Source organism: Pleurodeles waltl, chromosome 10 (assembly GCF_031143425.1).
Source record: "Pleurodeles waltl isolate 20211129_DDA chromosome 10, aPleWal1.hap1.20221129, whole genome shotgun sequence".
In the NCBI taxonomy this organism is placed as follows: Eukaryota; Metazoa; Chordata; class Amphibia; order Caudata; family Salamandridae; genus Pleurodeles; species Pleurodeles waltl.
The window spans coordinates 715,787,384-715,812,065 of record NC_090449.1 but is presented as its reverse complement, the minus strand read 5'-3'; the positions used below and the strand labels follow the sequence as shown (position 1 = coordinate 715,812,065).

General features: G+C 46.7%; 1 protein-coding gene across 10 annotated transcripts in view; it reads right to left on the bottom strand.

Annotated features, from left to right (window-relative positions):
• Positions 1 to 24,682, bottom strand: part of PARD3 (par-3 family cell polarity regulator) — a 1,239,520-nt gene that overhangs the window by 485,724 nt on the left and 729,114 nt on the right. For all 10 annotated transcript variants that reach the window (XM_069211229.1, XM_069211227.1, XM_069211231.1 and 7 more), the window contains exon 15: positions 9,099 to 9,249. In XM_069211229.1, coding sequence (XP_069067330.1) covers positions 9,099 to 9,249 — 151 coding nt within the window. The remainder of the gene's footprint in view (positions 1 to 9,098; positions 9,250 to 24,682) is intronic.

Sequence of the window (24,682 nt, the reverse complement as noted above, 5' to 3'; positions counted from 1 at the left end):
GCCGTGGTCGGCAAGCGCGTCTTTCTCCCGCTCGCCGACCGGACCAGGGGGCCCCAGTGTGCTGCAATTGCTTTGTTTTTCTTCTCTTTTTCATCTTCCTTATTTTGCAAGTTTACTTTTAGAATCACAGGAGAAAGAAGAGAACGACGCGAGTGGCCCAGCAAGCCTCACGGGGGGCCGTACGGGTTTGAGCTAAGCTCACCTGACACAAGTCAATTTCAGGGGCGGCTCCTGAGGGATTCCTGGGCTACTGGGCGAGCGGCCACCTGGTCAATTTTGTGTGGGGAGCGCTAGTGGCCCTGTTTCTTCTTGATAGATAGGGCGGGGTCCCTAAAAGTGTGGTGGAGTGTAGGGGGGCCCTTTGATACCTGTAGGGGGTTTAATTTGTGGTTGATGGTAAGGGGCCCCCTTACATTAGGTGATTTTTGCCAAGGGGAGTCCCATAGGGGTCAGAAAGTGATTTCCTGTTTTTGGGTGTTTCCTTGTAGGGGCCTATTTATTGTTTTGCCCGATGTAGTTTTCCGTGGGAGGGTTACTGCGTGTGTTTTTTGGCCATGGCTGAGAAACTGTTGCAAACGGAAGAGTTCCTTGAGGCCCTGATGCTTAGGATGGACGCTATGGATCAGGCCATAGCATCCTTGAAGCCGCAGACATCTTCTTCGGGGGAGGGGGCTGGCTTTAGCGAGGATGGGCCCAGGCTGGCGGGAATACCATCTAGTGAGGCGTTTCCCCCAGCTCTGAAGAGGGTGCGCAGGCAGAGGAAGGGTAAGGGCGCTGCGGTGAGGTGGGCGGAGGCCATCCCTGCGCAGGTTGGGGATGGCGTCAATCTAGCTTCAATGCAGCCTGAGGTTAGTGCATCCCCGGTGGTAGGTGCGGGGCAACCCGGGAGTGGGGGCGTGAGTCAGACGACAGCGCAAACTGCGGCCGTTGCAGTCTGACCACAAAACACAGTTGCGGGTAAGGACACTGGGGCGTCTAGTGAGGGTCAGACCAGTCAGCAGGATCTCGTGGGGCTCTTGGCATCGGGGTTGCCATGGCTGTTTGAGGTGGGGTTGCTGTCCACCAATTTAGTGGGGGGCCCATTGTCAGGGACTAATGAGGGTGACGTTGTCCTCAACCATTGACTCAACCTGTTGACTCCTGCTGCAGCATCCATGGAACAACCGGTTACTTATGCGTCAGACGCACCCACAAACCAAGCAGTTAATTCCCCAGCAGTGGTGACCTCTACAGCAATGTCTTCAGTGGCCGGGGAACCGCAAGGGCAGGTACTGGTCATGCTTCACCCTTTACGGACTTGGGGGATATTTGCTCAGAGCATAAACAGTTAGGGCTACATGTACCAGTTGAGGTGAGGGAGAAGATTTTGAAGGGGGCTTACATCGATATCTTTGATTTACTGGTCAACAAAGCTGAGCAGGAGGAGGTGAGGCGTTGCAAAGAGTGCGCGCATTCAAGAGTGTGTGGGCATTGGCCCCAAAGGAGGAGGCTGAAGGAGTCTTTGTCCAACTGGGTTAGAGCGTTCTCCATTTATCAGGTCATTCTAGCAGAACGTTTCAGTGACTTAGGTGCGCAGTTAGCTTGCTATCAGAACAGGATTGTGGGGGGCGCACAATGAATATGGAGGCAGGGCATGGAAGGAATACGATAAGGAATTCAGGAGAATCAAGTCATATAGGCCTTTGATTGCATGGGATCAGATACACATAATCACTTGGTTGCATTATACCAATCGCACTGAAGGGCCAGGTCAACAGCCCTTTCGTGGGCCTACAGGGACGGGCTCAGGAGCCTCAGGGGGGACTGGGGGCAAGAGAGGGTCCTGCTGGGATTTCAACCAGCGCACTTGCTCGCGGTCCCCCAGGACATGCCGCTTTAAACACTACTGTTCCTTTTGTGGCCAGGCCTCCCACCCAGAATTCAAGTGTTTTAAAAAATCACGAGATAAAGGTGCCAAGAAACAAGACTGACAATTTGGGGTGCATGGGTCACACAGTATCCTTTTGTGCTAAGGATTCGTCCTCCGTTATTCTATTGGCTATGGTCCCTTGGCTTAACGTTTACCCCAACCGAGCAGCTGCGCAGGTGTTTTATTTGGGCTTTAAGGACGGTTTCCAAATACCGGCTCAGGACTATGTTGGATCGCCCCATTGTAAGAGTCAGCTGTCTCTGCGCTCCAACCCTGGGGTGGCAAGTAAGTAAATCAAGAAGGAACTGGATTTGGGGCGGGTGGTGGGGCCTTTTGATGAAATTCCTATGCAGGGCTTTGTTCGTTCTACTTTAGGGGTAGTCCCCAAGATAGACCAAGGGGAGTTCAGACTGATTCACAATTTGTCTGCTCCAAAGGAGCAGTCGGTGAATGAGGCCATTGATGGGGCATTGTGGATCAGGCAGTTCAAATGCTACAGGAGCTGGGGCCTGGGGCTTTGAAGGCGAAATCTGACATAGAATCTGCATTTCGGTTGTTGCTGGTGCATCCCAAGGACTTCAGTCTGTTGGGCTTCCAGTGGGAAGGAAAGTATTACTTTGATAGGTGTATGTCTATGGGCTGCTCTGTCCCATGTTCATATTTTGAGAAGTTTAGTACCTTTTTGGAGTGGGTTTTTAGGGACAGGGCGCAGCATAGGTGGGTTTTACACTACTTGGATGATTTCCTTTTCCTGGCTCCCGCTGGATCTAATCAATGTGCTGGTGCGCTGGATGCCTTTTAAAAAAAACTCATGGGGGAGGTTCGGGTTCCACTTGCGGAAGGGAAAGACAGTGAGCCCCTGTTCCACGATTGAATTCCTAGGGATAGAGTTGGATTCAATAGCAGGTGTGTCTAGATTGCCTGGGGAGAAGGGCTTGCTTGAGGGCACAGAAGGTGACACTTCATCAGTTGCAGTGCTTGGTCGAGCAGCTCAACTTTGCGCTGCGAATCATACCCATGGGGTGCCCCTTTTCTCGGCCAATTGCTCAGGCCATGTCAGGGTTGAAAGTCCAGCATCATCACACCAGGCTTTCCAACGAAGTCAAACAAGATAGGAGGATTTGGGAAACCACTCTACGTGACTTTAATGGGACAGTGGTGTGGTCCAGTTCGCACTGGTCCAATGAGGATTTGGCCCTTTTTACAGATGCAGCTGGCAGCGAAGGCTTGGGGCTATATTTGGTACAGCATGGTGCGCTCAGCGATGGACCTTACACTGGGTCCAGGAGGGCCTGGTTGCTACTATTAGTTTCTGGGAACTATTCCCAATTCTAGAGGCTTTGTCTATTTGGCCAGAGGGATTTCGGAATCAGTCTGTGATTTTCTGGTCAGATAATATGTCAGTGGTTGAGTCCATTAACCAGAAAGCAGCTAGGTGCAAGATGATCCTAAGGCTGCTGAAAGAGATAGTATTACTGTGTTTAAGATTGAATGTGACCTTCAGAGCTAAACACGTACCTGGTGCGTTGAATAACGCTGCTGACGCACTCTCCCATTTTAAGATGCAGGTTTTCAGGTCACACCTCCCTGGAGCGGAGGAGTTCCCAATGCCCTTTCCAGAACATCTGTAGCAAATTGGTGCCAAGGAATACCGGACCTCGTGGCAGCCAGCTTAGCACCCAGAATGCAGAAGGCTTACGAGGGAGCATTTGTAGCATATGTTAATTTCAAGGAGGGTGTCGGTATCCTCAATGTGTTTTGATCCGCCCTCAATCTTGGCATTTTTAGAAATTTTTAGGGCTGAGGGGAAGTCAATTGCACGTGGCAGGCGTCACTCCGCTGCTATTTCTTTCTTTGCGCAACTGTGGGGTGTGCCCGACGGTACAAAATCATTTTTGGTGAGAAGGGCCCTTAAGGGATGGCAGCACATTCAGGGCTCTAAGCCGGGCTCTAGGCGGCCCATAGATGTGGCAAAGTTGGGGGCCTTGCTAGTCGCTTTGGTTCGTGTTTGTACTTCTTCTTGGGAGGTCACCTTATTTAAGTTGGCGGATATTCATTGGCCAGAGGGGGCTGGGTGTCTGGTGATCAACGTTCCCTGCTTTAAGGCGGATCAAGATGGAAAGGGGGACCATATCCTATTGCATAGAGCCCCGGGTAGCGCGTGGTGCCCTATACGGAACTTAGAGGTCTTCCTAGCGCAACGCGCTCCAGGGGAGACCAGTGCGGTTTTGGTGCATGCGGATGGCACGCCACTTACTAGGTACCAATTCTCACAGGTGCTCAAGCACTCCCTTCTAGCAGCGGGTTTGGATAACTCAGATTTTGGCACTCACTCCTTTAGGATAGGGGCAGCCACAGCGGCTGTGGCAATGGGATTCCCTGGAGCAGCAGCTAAGAGAATTGGAAGGTGGTCGTCGGATTGCCACAAGCGATATGTGAGACTGCATATGTTATGAGTTTGTGTCCTTGACGCCTCGCTTTCTTTGTACTTTTTGTAGACGCACACAACAAGTGTTTGACGGTCCCGAAGACTCCGGTGCATGCAGGAGTTGCTGGTATCATCAAGGTGTGGATAATCGGACATTCCCATGTCCGCCTTGCAGGTGAACTATTTACAAAGAGTGACTGTGTCACGTGCATCGGAGGCTGGTTCCCGTATCTCTTTATTTTGCAGAGGCAGGCTGTGTCTCACTCAATTAAGGACATTCCTGGATTCAATGCCCCCGTTAGGCTACTAATCACCGGACATCATTGAGCTGCACCTTGGGGGTAATGATCTGGTTTCTCTAGGGCGCCGGCGGCTGTTTGAGATGGTAATATCCGAAATTGCATGGTTGGCCAAAAGATTCCCTCAGGCTGTCCTTGCTTGGTCAAACATGATTCTTTGTACTCTTTGGGGGGGTGGGCTCTCATTGAAAGCCCTCAATGACTCAGTGAAAAGAATCAATAGCAAATTGGCCAAGTTGTTTTGGACTCCAAGGTTGGCTGTGATCTTGCATGGCTGCATTAATGGAGACAGATTTTTTCTGCAGGACGGAGTCCATCTTTCGCAAGTCGACTATGAAATGTTTTTAGAGAATATATTCACCTGGCTATCTCAGCATACGTGACCTCTTCTTTAGGGGGGAGGCCACATCGTTGGGCAACGATGTGGGCATGTGGCGGGGTGAGATCATGACTGGGAATGTAAACGGGTACCTTTTTTATTACAAAATTGGGTGACAAGCTAATTGGAACCTCCAAGGGGTGCTGGTTGGGAAGTGTGGACGACATACAGGGAGCGGGGGATACGAGCGGTCGCTGGCATCTGGCCCCATGCGCAGAAGGTCTCAAGCGAGCACTGGCCCGGAGAGGTGGAGTCTCAGGGTGGCAGGGGCACCCAAGGTAGGTATCCTAGCGGACAGGCGGGACCCCTCTACAACAATCCAGTTTGGAAGGAATGAGAATACCTTGATGGAGATCCTAACCCTGGGATTCGTAGCGTAAGGAGGGGCGGGGTTTGGGGTAATAGGAAAACAGTCATGATCTCATTCACAGCCACCAACATTGGGTACGCAGGAACTAACTGTTTTAGTCAGTGACAGGAACGTGAATGTATTAGCGTACTCTGTTAAGGCTAGGCATCCCTTGAAAACTCTGTAAATACTTTGTGAATATGATTGTGGTTACTGCATATAATTTTGATTATGATTAACAATATTCTGTCAATAAAAATACGACCAGGGGTTTACGACCCCTAATCCCAAAGCGAAGTGCATCTAAGGTTTAATTAAAGCTTGCACAGGGGGATGAGTGGTGTTTGGTGGTAAGAGGCCTCGGCGATACCCGGCTATATGGGATATCTTCAAACTAACCATTCTCATGATGTGCCAGGAAGGCGCATTAATTTTACACATATACCTACACAAAATACATTCTTGGTAACACATATGGTGATATCAAACCCTATTTCCTCCCAGCTTGCGGCTCATCTTGCATTCACAGCCCTTTCAGTCGTTCTTTAAAGAGAGATGCTGTCAGCACCATTCATTGTAAAGTGATCAGCAGATGACCTGACCGGCAGAGCTGTGGTGCATCAGCTGCTAGGGCTGGGACCACACCAGCCCCTACCAGTTAAGCAGTAAGCACCTCTGATGCACCATCAACATGGATCAGAAGGATAACTTTCTATAAGTAAAATTCTCTCGAAAAGAGAAGAAATATTCTTGAAAAGAAGGCAAAGACTCCAAGGAAAACCAAGCAAGCAGGTGAGCTATATGCAGTGCCACTGGAAGTGTGTGGAAATGAAGCAACGAATGATACAGTCGAGTTGATTAAATTATGCAGCAAAAACATTCACATTATGCTGCATAAAGCGGCACATTCTGTTGCAGAGTTATATCAGCATTTTGTAATTTGAACATGCATTAACACCGTCTGTGTTCTGGATAAGACATATTTATGAGATTAAAACATTTTTGGTGGGGAGGGTGCACAGCAATTACATTACTTAAAGGTGGGTGGTGTGTACAGATGGGAGACAGCAATACAAGGAAGCGGGGAATGCACTCTCTTTCTGGGCCATGTCCGCCTCGCCATATCACAGCAAACATATCAATCAAAAAACACAATGAGTACTAGAAAAACGTGCGCTGTTGCGCATCACTCGAGGCTGTCAGGCAGAAATAAATGGGCTCCTTCTGGAGAACAGATAATTATTTTCCCTAATTCAGCTCCATTGTTGGGGAAAATGATGCACGCGCTGATAGCAGCGCGCCTTTCAGCAAAATACTGAAAGGAAAGTGCTCAGAGTGGCATTTACTACTAGAGTGTTTACAGGCGCAGGATGATACCAACTGAGCTGCTTTTGCTAAGAATTATATGGGCAATTTTGATTTTCTTACTAGACCGTGTAAAAGCTGTAACAGATTATGGGATTTCAATTATCGCTAGATGAAAGATTATAAAAACACAAATTACCTATGCGTGACACTAACTGTAAAACTGAGTCGCTCTCTCCAAGAATGCGCAAAACCTTCCTGGTGGCACACTGGCTAAGTCGGAGAGGTGGTACTGCACGCGAGCAGATACCCTTTAGCAAGGCCTTGCATTCCATGTTCCTTTTACCCAGCCGCCCTTTTGTGAAGAGTGTTTTCACACAAAACAAAATGAGGCAGACGTGCATATTGCAGTCAGTGGTGGCAGAGAGGGTGCCACAGAAATTGATGGCGGGTCCTCTTTGCTTCTAGAAGTTACGACGACTAGTTATGCTTCCTACTGCAAGGTTAACCACTGCAAGACATGATTTCCTAAAACAAACTGGCTTCTATCCAATGCAATCAACACTGTCCAACGAAATCTAGACGAGAAGGACTCTGTGCACCACCCAGGTTTGGGCCACACTAGCTGAATTTATTGTATGTAAAATAAATAAGGATCAGCAAAGCCAATAGGTTTGATTCTTGTGTTCAATGACAAACAAAAAGTAATATGTGATTGACAACGTCTCAAGCCCACTAAAGGTTCCTGAGCTAAAGAAACCAATGACTGAAGAGGGCTGCACCAAAGCCGCTCAGAGTATGTTGAGAATACAATCTTTTCCATGAATGACACGAGCATCATCATATGTCGAACCTAAAAAGAGCATAGCCACATCGCACAACCCCATGAGCAGACTTTTGAAAGAAACCCCGACATGCTTGATGCCTTTTTAAAGCGTGCATCTGCTAGGTTTGTAGTTGCTTCACGTATATGTGTGAGTTTCCTCTCACCCTTAACACTGGGCCCCCTATGCTCCCTACCCACTGCTGTACACAACATCTAATCATCTGTGCTCAAATCTCCCAACAGAGGGGTTGACTCGCTTCACCTGCTATACAGCACTCTGTGCTGTACACTAAAGATGGCAAATACACAGACGTCCATTTCTGTTAGAGTACAGCAGGTGGCTGGTACTTCTACATACTGAGACATCAGAGTAATATTTACTAAAAAGACAAAAAGTACCCTTCTTTTAGTGTTTGGGGATCGCTCCATATGACAAAATAGCATTTTGCTCGGAGTTTTCTAAATCCATGCATTATTCCTAGCCTTGTGTTTACATACACTAACGAACAACATCATTTCTTACTGATGCAAACAATGATTATTGCTCATGTTAACACACATTGTACAAAATGTAATCAAGGTGCCCCTTGAAGTAGCAGGGACATAAGTATCTCCCGCCCGTTTCTTGTTGCAAAGGCTAATACTCTGACTGCATTGATTTTGCTCTTGCAAATCCAGCACTTCTTTTGCGAAGTAAAGCGTGTATTTGCTAAAAATGTCAGAAAATCACAGGAGCTTATTTGTCTGCAAAATTGTCGAATTCTTAGCACAGCAAGATGATGAAAAGGCAATCGCTGTGCTAAAATGGTCACCCACAGGCTCTCTAGTTTGGAAAAAAAACCTGTTATGAATAAAGATGCCTTTAATGTCAGCAGCTTTTTAATCCAATGCTTCCTTGTGCTTTAAATGTGCTAATCCTTTACAAACTAATCCCATGATGAGCTGCTGAGGAACACCAACCACTCCAGTGGCAAGGCAAGTCTTTATTAACGGGAGATGTTCACGGAAAGCTGAAATGCTGCAGAACAAGTGCTAATAACCTCACAGGCCACAGGAGACTCCAGAGCCAGCATGGGGCAGAATACAAACAAAGGATGCCGAAAATTACTAATCCCACTTAGAAGCCAAAAAGCTCTGAGCAATTCTAAACCAACCATCTCAAGGAACCGCTTAGACGTCCCTCAAGAGTATAATGTGGCAAGAATTTTTTTTTTTTTTTTTTTACTACTGATTTCTTTTTCAAGTAGGATTACAAAAGAAGAAGATTTATCACGCTCTTAAAACTAAGCAACAACAATTCTGGAAACAAAGTAATATATGTTCAAAACAAGAATGGCGTATTTTCCACTGAGACTACCTGAATTGTGCATCTTGGACTATTCTGACCATCTAAGGTATTACAAAACCTCTCCTGGGCATTGACGTGGGCATTGCTAATGTCTAGAACATTGAACGAGGTACTTGCATTTGGAAGGCTTGTTAGCAATTGCTGTCTGCAACTTTTGCATTACTTGTCTGACGCATGCATAATTCATTAACCACCCTTCAATGAACCATGAAAGAGACACAACAGGATCTGATTAGCACCGCCGCCCTGACTCACCCATTATCCTCGTCAGCGCGGCGGTCCTTGTGGGTGATTCGTCTGGACCTTCAATCCCGGTGTACAGGGAATGAGAGATTCTTCGCTCCCGGTCATCCAGCGTAGTTTCAATTGGCAGCTCGGGGACTGGAGGGCTACCAGGTGACTCCAACTGTATGAAAATTGAAATTTGCATTTAAGTTCCTTTGACAAGCATTGGGATTTACAACAACATGCCTTGGGCCAGCAACCCGCTGGGAATCCTAAGTCAAAGTAATTAGCAACGGCAAATATGTTCAATGGCCAACTGGCAGTCACTTAGCTCCATATCTCCAGGGTGATACTTCAGATTTCAGATCTTTGAGCAGGAAAACTTATTGGAAATATGCCAATACTCTTCTGGGCGGGAGCCGCTCTCCTAAACATGAACTGTGTTGAGATTTATAATATATGCTTAAAACAGGTTATAATCCTACAAAGAGAATAAAGGAAATCCCTCTGAGCTGCAGCGAAGTATGACTCTTTCCGCAAACAGTATTTTGGAAATTGGATGGACAGGGAACCGTTCTCTATGAACCTCCACACATTCAAAACATTCACTGTCCTTTCTGAACAAAGTTATTCAAATATACAAAGGTAAGCATTGCAGATGTTCTGAGACAACATCTCATGTAAAGCTGGTAAAGTAAAGTCATGGAGCAACCCAAGCATAATTTCTCATAAAAGCAATGGTCAAGTAAATTACACCAGGAAAGAGTAAATTAGTAATCCTGCTCATATAAACACGTTTGGCAAGAAGCAGAATCAGTTTAGCATGTCACAAGATGACATTGAAATGAATAATCAATTACCAGACATGCTCCGCAAGTCATAGGACCCAATCAGAGATCTTGTTTCCAGGCCAATCGAATTCAAATAGTGTCTATCATAGCCCTCATTGTTAAAACACACGTCTCACTCAGAACTCTTACTAGAAGGTACAAATAAATAAATATATATATTTTTTTTTTTTTTTCTCTCTCTCTCTCTCTCTCTCTCTCTCTCTCTCTCTCTCTCTCTCTCTCTCTTTTTTTTTTTTTTTTTTAATAAGTGGCCAAATGTACTGGCCGCACAGCAAGAGAGGGCCCAGAACTAGTTTTATTTTAACAGTTTTCAAAAAAAATTAGCAGGTCCACCTGATAAACCACCGGATCTGGGTGAGTTAAAATATAAGCAATTACAAGCCATTCCAGTAGGATTCTTTCACGTACCCTTCTTATCAAAAGATATATGGAGACTGCAATAATTTCTTTAAAATTATTTTCAAATACTAAGGTCCTGTTGATTTGTAAATGCACATTAAAATTCACTAGGCAGCGCATACTGAAGAAGGTATCATGTCAACCCACCGATGTATCTAAGGCAGCTTCAGAATTCGGAGTTTATAGCTCTATTTTCACTCTCTCACCTATGATGGTGGTGACTGAGTGACCTTTATATCTTAATCGATTGCTTTCTGTTGTCAGACTAATTTGTACATTTCGTCACAGCAAAGTCATGAAGCCTGTATATTCGCTATAAGGTTACTAGTTTGCGTGCAGCAACTAAATGGCTCTCTAGCTATGAGGGTCACTTGAGTGGGAATGACTAACATAGCTGTTGCCTGAATGCATCGCTGGGACCACTATCAAATGTAGGACTTTAGAATGTCCACACACCAAAAGTGGTGTCAAGGTCCCAGTCCACAATTCACCATCTATCTGTTACATAGAATGTGTATTCAGAGTGTCACAAAGTCGTTGTTCTACGATGCAACACGATCGGACGTATTTAACGGTATATTAAGCCTCCGCTTCAGTAAGAGAACTTAGGGCCAGATGTATCAAAGGGTTTTACCCATTCTGTGTCTATGGGAAAATGTGTTGGTACATATGGCCCTTGGTTCCCCCAAGCCACTCTGAAAGGCATACCAGCCAAAATCGTCTTACAATTTATATGTAAAATGTTACATACTGCGACCAAGCAAAGACGTTGCAGATGAGCTTAGGACAGCGCAGGGGCATAAAGTGATATTCAGTGGGGCATTTTAAAACAAAGTAAGCAAAGTAAATATTGCAGAGAGGCTTGGGAGATTACCTTGAAAGAAAAGTAAAGAAAATAAAAAATATGCAGTGTTGCTTTATTCCAGGAATGAAACTGCAGAGCTAGCTTGAACGGAGGTCTGATAAACACAATATATATGGTGCTGGAACCTAAAATCGCTCTGAATTCATAGAGCGGACACGTGAACTTTACTGAAGCATTGAGGGTTGAAGGGCGCAAAGCTTTCTCAAGAAACAAATATACGCATCACATCAGGCAAAACAGGTACCGTTTTAGGCCATCCTATTCAGGGACCCAGCATGGAAAATAAATGCGCGCCACAACGAGTCTGAGGGAAATCTCCTTCAAGGGCGGACGAGGCATGCTAAACTAAAATCTCCACAGCGGGGGTTTTGAAGCCAGCTCCCTGGACTAACATCTTATGACATTTGGGCGCTGGCTTAATGCCAGACTGGATCGGAGGAGGGAATGGTGGGGGAGATCTGAAAAAAAAATGTCTGCATTCCAAACAGATGAGCCCTGGATAGTAGGTCAACGCAGGGAAACAAATGAATAGTCGTTGAGTCATCACAGGTTGAATATAAATGAGGTTCTACTGTAGCTCCAAGAAATGTTTTTTAGATTGATAAGCGCTGGGAAGCTATAATATTTGGAAGCGTTATCAAACGTCTAGTAGGAAGTCCTTATGTCTTCAGGGGGAAAATTATTTCAGTGCAAAAGAGTCCGTCTGGAAATGATTTATCCAGTAGTGTTAATTTGTGTTTGGTGTACAAGCTGCAGTCCTACTAGAGAATACATGAACGGGCAGTCAGGGCCTAATATGAACCCGGAGTCAACAGTTTTACCTGCTTAGATCGAAACCCCTGGTCGTCTGCTATTGATCGTTAAACGAACTGAATATTTTGGGATGTAACAATAGAAACAGAAAACCAAAAACTCAAGGCGTGCTTCCACACGTGGAGCTTGGGTAAAAGGAGTTCTCTGGGTGGTGTTGTCCGGCAGATGTGACGAGCAGGGATTGATCAGAACAGCGCTGGAAAGAGATGTCAAGGCGGAGATAGCCAGGTCCTCCCTGAACCGCAAGTAAGGCACAACACTGGTTTCACCCTGGCTAGGGATCATCAGCCAGGTATAGCTTGGTTCCAGTGACAGTGTGCACGGGACCCACGTCTGGGCATGCTGTCCCACTTAAGGCAAAAAACTTGTGTTGTGGTTCAAGGACGATCTGGTGTGGCAGTGGGGACTGGACTGTTCTCATTGGAGCAACATTAAAACTGATTTCCATATGGCCGGGTCCAAACTGAGGTGGCATGGTGTGCAAAATAATGATAGACGCAGATGCGACCCCATGTAATTACTATTAGGTGAGATTAATTCAAGCATTCCTTCCATCACTTTTTATATTATATCCCTTGGAGCATTGGTTCCCAACCTTTTGATTTCTGTGGACCCCCACTTTATCATTACAGGAACTCAGGACCCCACTGAATTACTATTGGAAACCGGGGACCGTCCCACTGAGTCATTACTGAAAGATGGGGATCTAATCTGTTAATATTATTTAAGTTATTTAATTTTCTAAGCATTCACGGACCCCCTGAGGAGGCTTTGCGGACTCCCAGTGGTTCCGGACCACAGGATGGGAAACACTGCCTCAGAGGTTTAAAGGACAGCAAGTTCTACTAGGAGTGTGTCAAAGACGATTTTAGTATGCTGGCAACCATTGAGAAGAGGAAAGGTGCAAGATCCAGGGTGAATGCAACATGCATAGGGGCAGGGAGGTGAAGGCAGAGGGCCTGGTGGGTGAGCCTGCATGCTGTTGCTGGAGGCACAGGAAGCGGGTGAACTGGCACTGCCAAGCACTTTCTAGAGTAGCACAGCAATGGGGCTGGCAGAGGGGAGAGCACCGGAGGACCACGAGTGAAAGAGACATAGGGCATGTCAAGCTAAAGGAAGTGACAGGGTGGGATTATGGCATCTGTAAGAGAAAGGGGATGCCAAAGAGTCTACACCACCAGTGTGGCGTCCAGAGTGATGCTCGGTCAGGAGTAGCAGATAGCACCACAGAGGCACAAAAGTCACCAGGGCAGGACACAGGCTCGAGAAGAGAAAAAGAGGAAGAGGAGGTATGGCTGTATCTGCATAGAGGAAGTTGTGGCAAGTGAAGTGCATGAAAAATAGAGCAATGGGACATATGTTAATACATTTTATAAACAAAGGTGGGCTTATTTGGTAGCTGATATCAGGTATCATGGATTGAGTGCAAAAGGGGTGAGTGGTCAAGAAGGTTTAAGTACCGGTGTTTTACCGGATGAAGTGGAGATTTAGGGAGAGGGGAATAGTGAAATTGGAAGGAGCAACATTAAAAAAGGATGGCTTTTTAAGTGGGATGGTGGAGCTTCATTGGAAGATGAAGCCGGGTTCATTCATGTGGGTAGATAATGCCACAGAGGGGTTGAGGGAGGGAGAATGGATCAAGTCTGAAGTAAACATAGGTAGTACCAGTATAAGCCAGGCAGGAAGGAGGCAATATAAGTGGACAAACTGTTCTGAAGGTCAGGAGAGCCTGGTTCATCTTGTAGTAACAGGTATCAAGAAAGAGATTTGTCTGGTGCAGCCTACTTGATAGCTATGACAAGAAGAGGAGGGGTGGATCTGTCTGATTGGGCAGCAAGAGTTAGATAGGTACTTGGGAAGAATGGGATGAATGTGATGGCTAATAGGGTATGTCGCGTAGACTCATTATTCTAATGAGACTACTGGATTTGAGCGGCAGAATCACCTGCAGTGTGGGAGACTGAGTCCAACCCACGACAGGTGACACCTGTTGCCCAAATCCAGGTTTTGCTCCGGCTAACTAGCAGTGTCTCATCTCTACCCAAGACAGGGATGATTGGGCAGCCGAGCCCATGACACAATTGATTCCTCAGGGAAATCGTGGTCACTCAGATTTCATCTGTTTCTCTCAGTTACATTGGTCTCACCTATACAATGACAAACAGAGGCAGTGTATGCTTCAATAAGGTTTTAATGAAGCAACTGCATCTTAGATAATAAAGAATGTACTGCAATAACCAGGATGATAAAGCATGACAGGATTAAAATTGTGACAAGGAGAGTAAAGCATAGAAATAACTCTACCATACTGTGACTAGAGTCAATAGACTAATTCCTACCTAGGCTATAGTAGAGCACAGCATGTTAAGCTCTAGTTCTGCCCTTCAGGTTCCTCTGGGAAGACATCATCCCCCATACCGGAGCAAAGGCCTGAAGTCTGCATTAGCAGCTGCAGCGAAGCGTTCAGCAATCAGCATACAGTCGTGGTCATCTGGCTGGAATCTCCTTCTAACGTGTATGGGACAGGGAAGTGTTTTTATAATAAAGCAGCTGATGGTCAGAGAAAATGTCCCTACGTAAGGATGCGTATATTTCTATGAATACAAGAGACAAAGCGTTTTACTGGGAACCTATTTCACTGCAGCCTTGAGAGATGCAAAGAGTGAACAAGAATGTCTTGTTTAAGAACATAGTGCTGGCCTAAGCAAAGAGCAACTAGATAGAGAGAAATAAAACAAGACCGCAAATGTGGGTACTGTTAAAATAATAAACAAAGCTGAGTAAAATATATCTAGGTAGAAGTACACAGCGGCAGGCCTAGTGTGCTAAAATAACGTGCATGGAGCTATAACTAAAATGGCTACACAACAAGGATGGAGAATGACTGACAGGTTGTGCCTCATGATGAACAAGGCTATAAGAACGATCTAGAGGAAGGTGAAATAAGATAATATTGGAGCTATGGAAAATGATTGGGTGAAAGGAGAAGGGGGTCTCCTGTTTGGTTTGTGCTGGTGCAATGGTCAGGGGTGCCTCCTTCAAGAAAAAGATCAATGCGAAGAAGTGCTGAAGTCCTCTCCGTTACCCAACTGGGGGTAATCAAATTGTAACAAGCCTATGAGAGCTGACTAACTCCTCCTTTGTGGCTCTGGGATAGGGGGCTTGGAAAATGACGTGGGGGAGGCAAAAGGCACGGGAAAGTTCAAACTTGTTTTTGACGGGTTCAAGAGGTCCCAGTGCCTTTAATTGATCATATAACTATTTGAAATCAACCTGTTGCATTAGATTTGTGCAGCCAGAGGTAGTCCCTAATGTTTTTTTCCCCATTTTTCTTTGTTCTGTATCCTAGTTCGATCATGCTTAATCCATGTCCAGCCATCAGAGGGTACCAAAAAAATCCTGGATTTGTGGTCTTTCGTATCAGGTGGGCAGGAAACTGGTGGACAGACAGACTTATTTGTCGACTACTGGGCCTGGATGTCAGAAGAACTGACGTAAAGTGAGCGGGGTGCATTGAGGTCAGTTTCCCCTCCATTAACTTAACTATACAGAGGGAGAGGTTGCTATTTTACCTGAGAGAAAATGACCTGGCACTATTTATGAACATAATGCTTTTTAAAAGAGATGAAATATAAAGTGAAAAACATTAAGAGACTAACCTGTAAGGAGTTAATTCTGCAGCTAGTTTGGAGGGAAATTTAAGCCATCAGCTACTGAATATGCCAGACAAAGAGAAAACAAAAAATTGAGTTTTGTTTGCACTTGAAGGAACTGAGAGGATGTAGCAGTAAGAAATACAATTTGAAGAGTATCAATGATTTATGAAAGGCAGGGTTTATTTATCATTTATGGTGAAGAGATATAACTCAGAAATTAAGAACTTGCTTAAAATGTTTTTGATCGACAAGTGAGTATAGGGGCGCTGATGAAAAGGGTACAAGCAAAGTAGTGTAACAGTGGTGGTGAAGTAAAAAAAAAACAAAAAAAAACTGGGGGAGTGTTTTTCTGCCTGGTTGCAGAGGTGGACCAATATGAAGGGGTCAAAGGAGGGTTTTGTTTTCCATTCATCAGACGAGCCAGATCGAATGGGGTGGGGTATGCAGTTACTAAGTAAGGCTTGGAGGAGGACAGCAGGGCAGTCGGTAGGGCTAACAGCAAAAGCAGGTAATGATTAATGGGACTTTAGGCAAGAGGATTGGTTTTAGAAGGTTTACATGTGAGATTTAGTTTTTAGGTATCAGTGCTATACAGCACCATCACTGATTATGCACCACAAAGATGTGGTCTGCATTCCAGATTTTTTTTTTAAAATTTTTTTTTTTTTTTTTTTAATCTATATGTATTGTATTTTAATTATTTAAACTTTTTTAGCTTGAAATGTATTGTGCTTTTATGGCATACTGCCGAAGAAAGATTCTTTGACTGACTGACTTCCAAAGGGTCGAACTATCTTCAAGGTTAACTTAATTTCGTACTATGTTTAAGAATGGGCAAATATCAGAACTAAGAGCATGAGAATTAAGGCAGAGATTAGAATAAGGACCTCACAACACCCAAGTGAAAAACAAGTAGTAGCATTACTCATTTACTTGTTATTATTTACTTATTATTATCATAACAGTAAAATGCCCTTTATCTGCTTCCAAATGCTTTGAGACAATGCACACAATTAACAGCCCACAAAACACATCAATGAGAGAAACCGGGTGTTTTGGGGGTATGTATCTGAGTACTTAAAATGTCCAAGGTTGTGTAGCCAAAAAAGGTATATAGGCACACAAACATCAGGTTAAATCAAGTCAAGCTGTGTATGTGATACGGGGGGGGGGGGGAGAGGTGAGGGTCCTTCCAGAGGGGAGGAGCGGCTACCCAGCACTAAACAACACCAAAAAGGTACCACAGTAAATTGATAGCTTTGAGCACACAGCCCACATTGTAGCCCATGGACAAATGTTCCAAACACTATTAATAAACTGTTGCTTCTGTTTAGCCAACACATGTTTTGTCAACATACTTCACCAGATCTATACAGTTCCACACTTAAGTCACCAAACCTTTTAACTGTCCCTTGTAGTCCAAAAGGATGGGCATATAGCTACATCCGAGATCCAAAGTTTGTTTTCTCAAATTCCTAAATAAAGAGTAGGCTTCAATTCAGCTCCACTAGCAGTCCGACCCCCCTATCCTAGTTAAGGAAGTATAACCTTTCCTGGTAGCGTGTGTATGTGGTGTTTTAGTTTAATTTATCTAAGTATCTGGTTTGCCCCTTTCTCTACTGGCCGGAAGGAGGCTAAAAGCACAAAAAATAGTAAAAATGGGGTATGCCAAAATTCTGTTGAAAAATTTGCTTTTCTGATTTAAGTCTGACGGTTCCTGAAAGCTGGGAAGATGGTGATTTTAGCACGGCAAACCCTTTGTTGATGCCACTGCTAGGGGAAAAAAAAAACACAGGCTTTCTTCTGCAGCCCTTTTCCCCATTTAAAAGAAAAACCGAAATTTTTGCTGTATTTTGGCTATTTTCTTGATCTCCTCCAGGGGAGCCCACAAACTCTGGGTACCTCTAGAAACCCTCATTATGTTGGGGAAAAAAAGGACACACATTTGGCGTGGGTATCTTATGTGGACAAAAAGATATGAGGGCCTGAGGGCGAACTGCCACAAATAGCCAAAAAAAGGCCTGGCACCTGATGGGGAAAAGGCCGGGCAGCGAATGGGTCAAAAATGCTATTTCTGGAGCCTTTGTCTAGATTGCCATTAAGGTTTCCGCTATGCAAGTGGAAGCAGACATTTAATATTGCCCTTTAGTTTGCAATGCATTGAGGATATGCACATGTGATGTACAAGTAGATCGTTAACCAGCACATGCTGAGCTGTTTAGGACTTGCACCGCAACATCGTTTATTACCATAACAGACACGCTTCAATGTGTAATATTTGGAAGAAGGTCCCATTATCTAGTACTGAGTGCATTAGGGACATGATTCAGAATGGATATTTCGGATGCATAATGCAACACACAGTAATGTAGAACAGAAGGTCAGATTCAAGGCGATGTTCTAGATACTTAGGCTGAGATCCTGACAATATAGCATTAAATATTAGCTACTTTCCCAATCGTTACGATTCAATAAGAAACAGAGCACGTTTTAAAAGCAATTTAATCTTATGAATATTTCAAGAACCAGATCTAATTATTTCGAAAGTACCCGATTCGTGGTTCTTGTGTACTTATCTCTTTATTTATTACCCCCTTACCTAGGATCTCACTCTATGCTCATTTCTATTGTTAACAGGAAAGGTAACATTATTAGAAATATCAAAATAAACGCAAATAGTAATGAAAGCAATTGTAGTGAAATATTATACGTTTTTATTATGGTAAGAGAGCAGACTTTGCAGAGCGTTTATCTGATGATGTTGCGGACACACTCACAATTATCCTACAGGTAGCCTGAGAGACCTGAAAATAGAAAACACCAATATTAAGAAAAGAGGCTCTAGGTTAAACCTGGGTATCGACAAAGTTGGTGGTACGTTGAGAAGTTGATAAAGGCATCATATGACCTGATCTGAAAAACTGTAAATGATGAAAAGTTGAACTTTTTTTTTTAATTGAAGGCAGCGTTGGTTGTGTAGTTTTCAGAGCGGAATCTCTATACAAGGACACACAACAAGAAATAGCAGACATTGTAGTACCAGTAAAAGAAAGATTTGGAGACCATAGAAGGATACTGAGAATCTTGTAGCGGAAGAAATTAATGGTAAAAAGCCAACAGAAGCATCGAACGACTGCAAAGAAACATAACTAGTTTAAGAGATATGTGTAATCAAAAATAGGTGTGAAGAGGTTGATGCCGCATACACAAATACATACAAAACAGAATGAATAACTGTACAAAAAAGAAAAACAAAATCAAATACAATGCCAGAGGGAGGCATGTATTTGAGCCGGAAAATGTTATAGTGTTTAGTGGGGAGAGTTCTGTGGAGTGAAAAGGGATGAGTCACCAGAATGGACAAGGACTAGGACTCAAGAGTTGTGGGGACGAAATACAAAGAACAGAACAGCATTAAGTATGGGTACAAATGGGGGAGGCGGAGCCAACCGCCAAAGATGGCAATCACATAGAAATCAAGCTCTTACCCAGCCTGTAATGACCCTGCCTTAACGACACGGCAGGTGAGAGCCGGGGCCGAGGAGACATGGCCCCCGCTGCTTGAGCGGCCAAGTGCTCTGAATCAGCGAGCAGCGACCTCCACTGCTTAGTCTGCAGAGGCGGGTGAAAAAGCTCGCTCCAGCAGGAGCACAAGATGGCAGCCGCTCGGCTGTGAGGACATTGAGCAGGCTGCAGGGGGAGAGACAGGCAGGACACAGCACTTGGGTCTCCCTGCCAGCAGTGGCCGAGGAAGGGGGAGGACCCGACTCCGGTCAGCACCGGGTGGCACAGCTGCAGAGGTGAGGAGGAGGGGGACAGGAGCGGTCTGGCACTCTGCCCCCCTGGCACTGAGGGGCCGGGAGGCCCAGGAATTCTGTGCGCTGGGACCTGGACGCCCCCCACCCAGCCAGGTGAGGAGGAAAGCACTGATTCAGGGGCGTGGACAGAGCCCTGGAGAACGCAACCCCGGAAGGGCTTGCAGTGGTGATACCCTGGGTGAAAAGAGGCCGCTGGGAGGCGAGACGCTGCCCGCAGTAGATTGGAGGCGCTCCTGCTGAGGCTGGCACCCGAGGCAGGACGGAGAGAGGGGGCAGCGAGAGCCGGGCGGACGGACACGGGAATGGAGGGGACTGAGCCCCTGAAGAACCCGACCGGCGGGGGGACTATTGAGTGTCGGCCTCCTCCCCCATTAAGGGGCATGTGAAGGAGACGGGGGCCCCTGAAACCCTGTGAACACAGGCGAGGAGGTGGGGATGTGCGAACCCGCCGAGGGGAGGCGAGTGGGGTGGCCCTCAGAGACGCACTGGAGAGGAGGGGCCCCCACCTACAGCACACCAGCTGTGCACAGCTATACCTTGGGGAGGGGCAGAGACTCACCAGCAGAAGACGCCTGCAGTGGAAACGGGTGTTGGGACCAGCAAAACGCTAGGGGAGCTTCCCGGCTAAAAGGGGGGACTAACATTGGCAACAAGGGGTCCCCTTCCAGTCGCCCCCCACCGTGGCAGGCCAGACGAGTACGGGACCAACCACAGAGCCCCCCCCCCCCAATGGGAAAACAATGTGTTAAATCCCAGGCCCAGAGACCACTCAGCCCTGACAGCGAACAGGGAGTGGGGGAGCCGATCCTACACCAGTCTACGCAACCCCCTCCAATGCAAGTTACCCTATAAAAGATATTAGAAGCGATTGAAGAATTGAAAAATACCCTTAGGCAAGAAATCGGGAAGGTGTCGACGGAGCTGAGCCACCTATGTGCAGATCACCGGAAGCTCTCTGACAGAGTGAAAACCACTGAGGAAGAATTGAAAAATCTTGAGCAGCAGTCACACGAGACACAGATAGCCCATCTCATCAACAAAGTGCAGAGACTAGAATACCGGGCGGAGGATACAGAGGGCAGTAGTCGCTGCAACAATGTACGCATTATAGGGCTCCCGGAAAGGGGCCGAAGGTGCTGATATGGTGGCCTTCCTGGAACCCTGGATGAAATCCCTCCTTGGTGAGCAGCAGTTCCCTCATTTCTTGCACTGGAAAGAGCACACAGAGTGGCCCCTAAACCCTCGGCGCTGGGCCGGCCACTCAGACCGGTCGTGGCTAAACTGCTGCATTACAGAGATCAAGACATATTGTTACAGAGAGCACGGGAGACGGGCCCTTTTACAGTAGAGAACAGCAAGGTCAACATGTTTCCTGACTATACAGCAGCAGTGCAGGTGAAGCGGGCATCATATATATCCATGAAGAAGGCACTGCGTGACAAAGGGGTGAGGTATGCGCTGCTCTTGCCCCCAAGCTGAAGATAATGCAGGAAGGCAAAACACCCCTTTGCCAGACCCCAGAAGAAGCATGGGCCTGGCTTGAATCTTACAAAGGTGGTAAAGTTGGCTGTGCGGAGATGTGCCACTATAAGGATCGAACTGTCGCAGACCGCCTGGTGGGACCAACACAACTACAAGTAACTCAGAAGCAACGTGCAGCGATCCAGACTTCTGCATCACTGACTGAGTAGCCCGCCTCCGATAGAGATAGAAACTATTTGACTGATGCACACGAAACAGAGGACACATCTGACCTTGACTCTATCGCCAGTGTGATTGAGGAGATCCCACAAGTGACACCACAAACAGCAGAAGACATAATCTGACATTTGTTGGAGGGCCTACTCTTGCTCTGCTAACGGCTCCTGGCGGGATCGGCGGTCTGCAACTGGGTGATGCTGGTCTGACAAGCTTGATGGTCTATAATAGGCTTCTGGCCATTTTACCCCCCTCTCGCTCTTGGACTGCTCCAGAAGGGCAACAATGAGAAATTGAAGAAGTTTGATTTTGCCAGTTTGGACAGTTGGCTGTTGGTGGACTGCTCTTGGATCGGGGAGCTGGGTATTGAATATGGTTGTTCTTGTTGAGGCCCAGATATACAATAGGTGTGGGGATCCGGGGAGGGTACGGGGGAGCCGGGAAAAGTAGATCAGTGGACACTGCAAAAAACAGAATTTTGAATAGCGGTACTGCATTTAAATTGATGTCCTGGATGTCCCCGAAGGATGGGACCACATTAAAACGGAACAATATACTGACCTACATGAAGAGGAGAGGGGTCCATATAGGATTCGACAAGAATCCCACCTCACCAAGACAGAGGCTGATAGTCTCGGCATGCGCTGGCAACTCTTTGCCACTACTTATTCAGCCTATGCATGAGGTGCACTGATATTGGTGCGAGGGGTGCTCTTTGAAGCTACCACACTAGAAGTTGACAAAGGACACATTAATGGAAGACCAATAGTCTTGGGGAGCGTATATGCCCCCAACCATGACCAGAGTCTTTTTTGGCAGGCTCTGTCAGCCCACCTGGCACGATCCTCAGACAGGCCTTATTTGTTGGGGGGAGACTACAATAGTGTTGTTGACGCAGACTGGGATCGCTCCTCTCCCCCTCTACAGTAATCTGCAACACGTGGAGTAGCAAAAGGCCTGGTGCAATGGATAGACCAATGGGGAATGTAAGATTAATGGTGTACCAAACACTCTCACAGTAAGGAATACTCGCACTACACTTCCCTCCACCAAGTACACACAAGGATCGATTACGTGCTCCATGACACTCATGAGTGATGTTCTACAAACCGAATACTTGGGTAGAATGTTCTCTGACCACAGCCTGTTGCTGCTGACACTGCAGACACTGGGGAGGCACTCACAGATTGTGACATGGCGATTGCACCCTAGGGCCTTTGAGGACGAGGTCTTCTGAACTGCTCTAGCCTCTGAGTTGGTGGACTACCTCTCCCTGAACAAGGGGACCGCCTCCTCTAGGGAGATGGATTGGATAGCCCTGAAAGTGGTTATGAGGGGGCACTGCTTTGGACAAACAGTGGGCGTTAAGAAGGACCTAGAACTGGAACTAGCCCGCTTAGCGACAGCTGCGCAGGTGGGAGTCAAGGTTGGGGATGGACCCGGAGGCCACTTGACAGCTGGCAGAGGTGCGCAAAGCCCACACCGAAGCCTTAGAGCGCCTTCGATGCCACAACTACAAGGCATACCTGGGCAGGATACACGAAGAAGAGGGTACGGCAGGGAGATTATTAGCCTGGCTGACCAAACCGGAGAGCAGGGGCACATAATTGCCCGCTTGACATCTAGAATTGGAACTCCGATCTATTCCCCGGCATAAATCAACGATGAGTTTAGAGCCTATTGCACATGGTTGTATAGTGCACCAAGGATGGCTGACTTGGACTCTCTCCAAACCTACCTAGTGGGTCTATGGTTGGTGACATTAGCAGACCAAGATGGCGTGGAATTGGGGACAAGGATGTGAAACCAGAAGGTGGGAACTGCCATGAAAACCCTGGCGACAGGGAAAATCCTGGAAACAGGTTGTCTCCCGACAGAATTCTTTCAGAGATTTGCCTGAACGCTGACACCCCAACTAGTAGAGATGTATACAGAGGCCTACGAGACGGGCGAATTACTGCCATCCACTAGGGAGGCCTTGGTGATACCTTTGCCCAAGAGTAAATGGACTGACATGACGCTGGCTGATTACTGCCCATTATCAATGTTGAACACTGACATTAAAGTGCTTAGCAAGGTACTCATGACCCGGTTACCACTGCACATGCAGACTCTCATACATACACATCAGAATGGGTTTATACCTGCACGTAGTACATCACACACCCTATGGAGACTCTATTCCCTACTTTACGATGACTCATGGTCCCCGGAGATGGTGGCTACGATAGTGTTGGTGGACTTGGAAAAGGCCTTTGACACTGTGTGATGGGACTATCTAGAAGCGGTGATGATGTGGATGGGGCTGGGGCAGCAATGGGCACGATGGGTTAACCTGCTTTACACCAGGCCCATGGCAAGAGTGAAGACAGGACACACAATCTTAAGTAGTTATGACATTTGTAGGGGAATCAGGCAGGGCTGTCCCCTCTTGCCCTTATTGTTCGCCATTGTGATTGAGCCATTAGCAGAGAGCTTCCGGGGCAGTGGCCAGAGAGTGGGGAGTGACCAGGCGGGGAACACTGCACATTATCTGCCTCTATGCTGATGACCTCCTCATTTATTTGCATGAAGGGAACGCAGTGCTGCCACGGGTGCCGCAGATGCTGGAAGATTTTGGCAACCTCTCAGGCCTGCGCCATAATCATAGTAAGACATGAGTCTTCCCGATCGTGTTGGGGGCACCACGCCCACTCTCCTGCCCAGACAATGTTCAGACAATGTCCAGTGGGGCCCGCACCTTTAAGTATTTGGGAATTCAAATTTAACACAACTTTGCAAGGGTAACCTGAGGGGAGTATACCGGGCATTGAAATCTGCAGTATCCTTTTGGCGATTGTTAAAACTTCCAATTATGGTTCGGATTGCCCTATCCAAAATGGTGATGCTCCCCAGGCTTCTTTTTTCTTCACCAATTTACCGTTGCTTATCCCAGTGTCTTGGTTTTGGACCTTGAACGGGTTCTTACGAGAGCTGGTGTGGGACATGTGGCGCCAATGAGTAGCCCTGACGATGCTCCGCTTGCGGCCGGGCTGGGGAGGAGGGGGAAGGCTTGGAGTGCCTGACCTTGAACTGTACCATGTGGAAGCTCAGTTTCAGTAGCTGGTGAGGTGGCTCAATGGGCTGGACTCCTCGATGGTCTACTTAGACGAAGGGCCTACCCAAGGGGTGGGACTCCTGGCTTGCCTACTTCGGGGAAACAGTCACTTCCTGGATCAAATATACTGGTGACTGTGGCATTCACAGCCTGGTGCAGGGTCCTCAGACGAACACACACGACAAACCCCTATGCCCCTGCCCTCCCTCTGGTCGGCCTCCCACATAGTGAACCTACTGCACAACAGCTACAACAATGGACGGAGGTAGGGATAGCAACAATGGGGACTTGTTCCAGGGATGGATGTTTATCCCCTTCAGTGACTTGACGTACCGAACAGGCTTGGTTGCCGACCAGTTCTTAAATTATGAGGCCATTGTATGAGCCCTGAAAGCCATGTGGGGGGGCGGAAGTGAG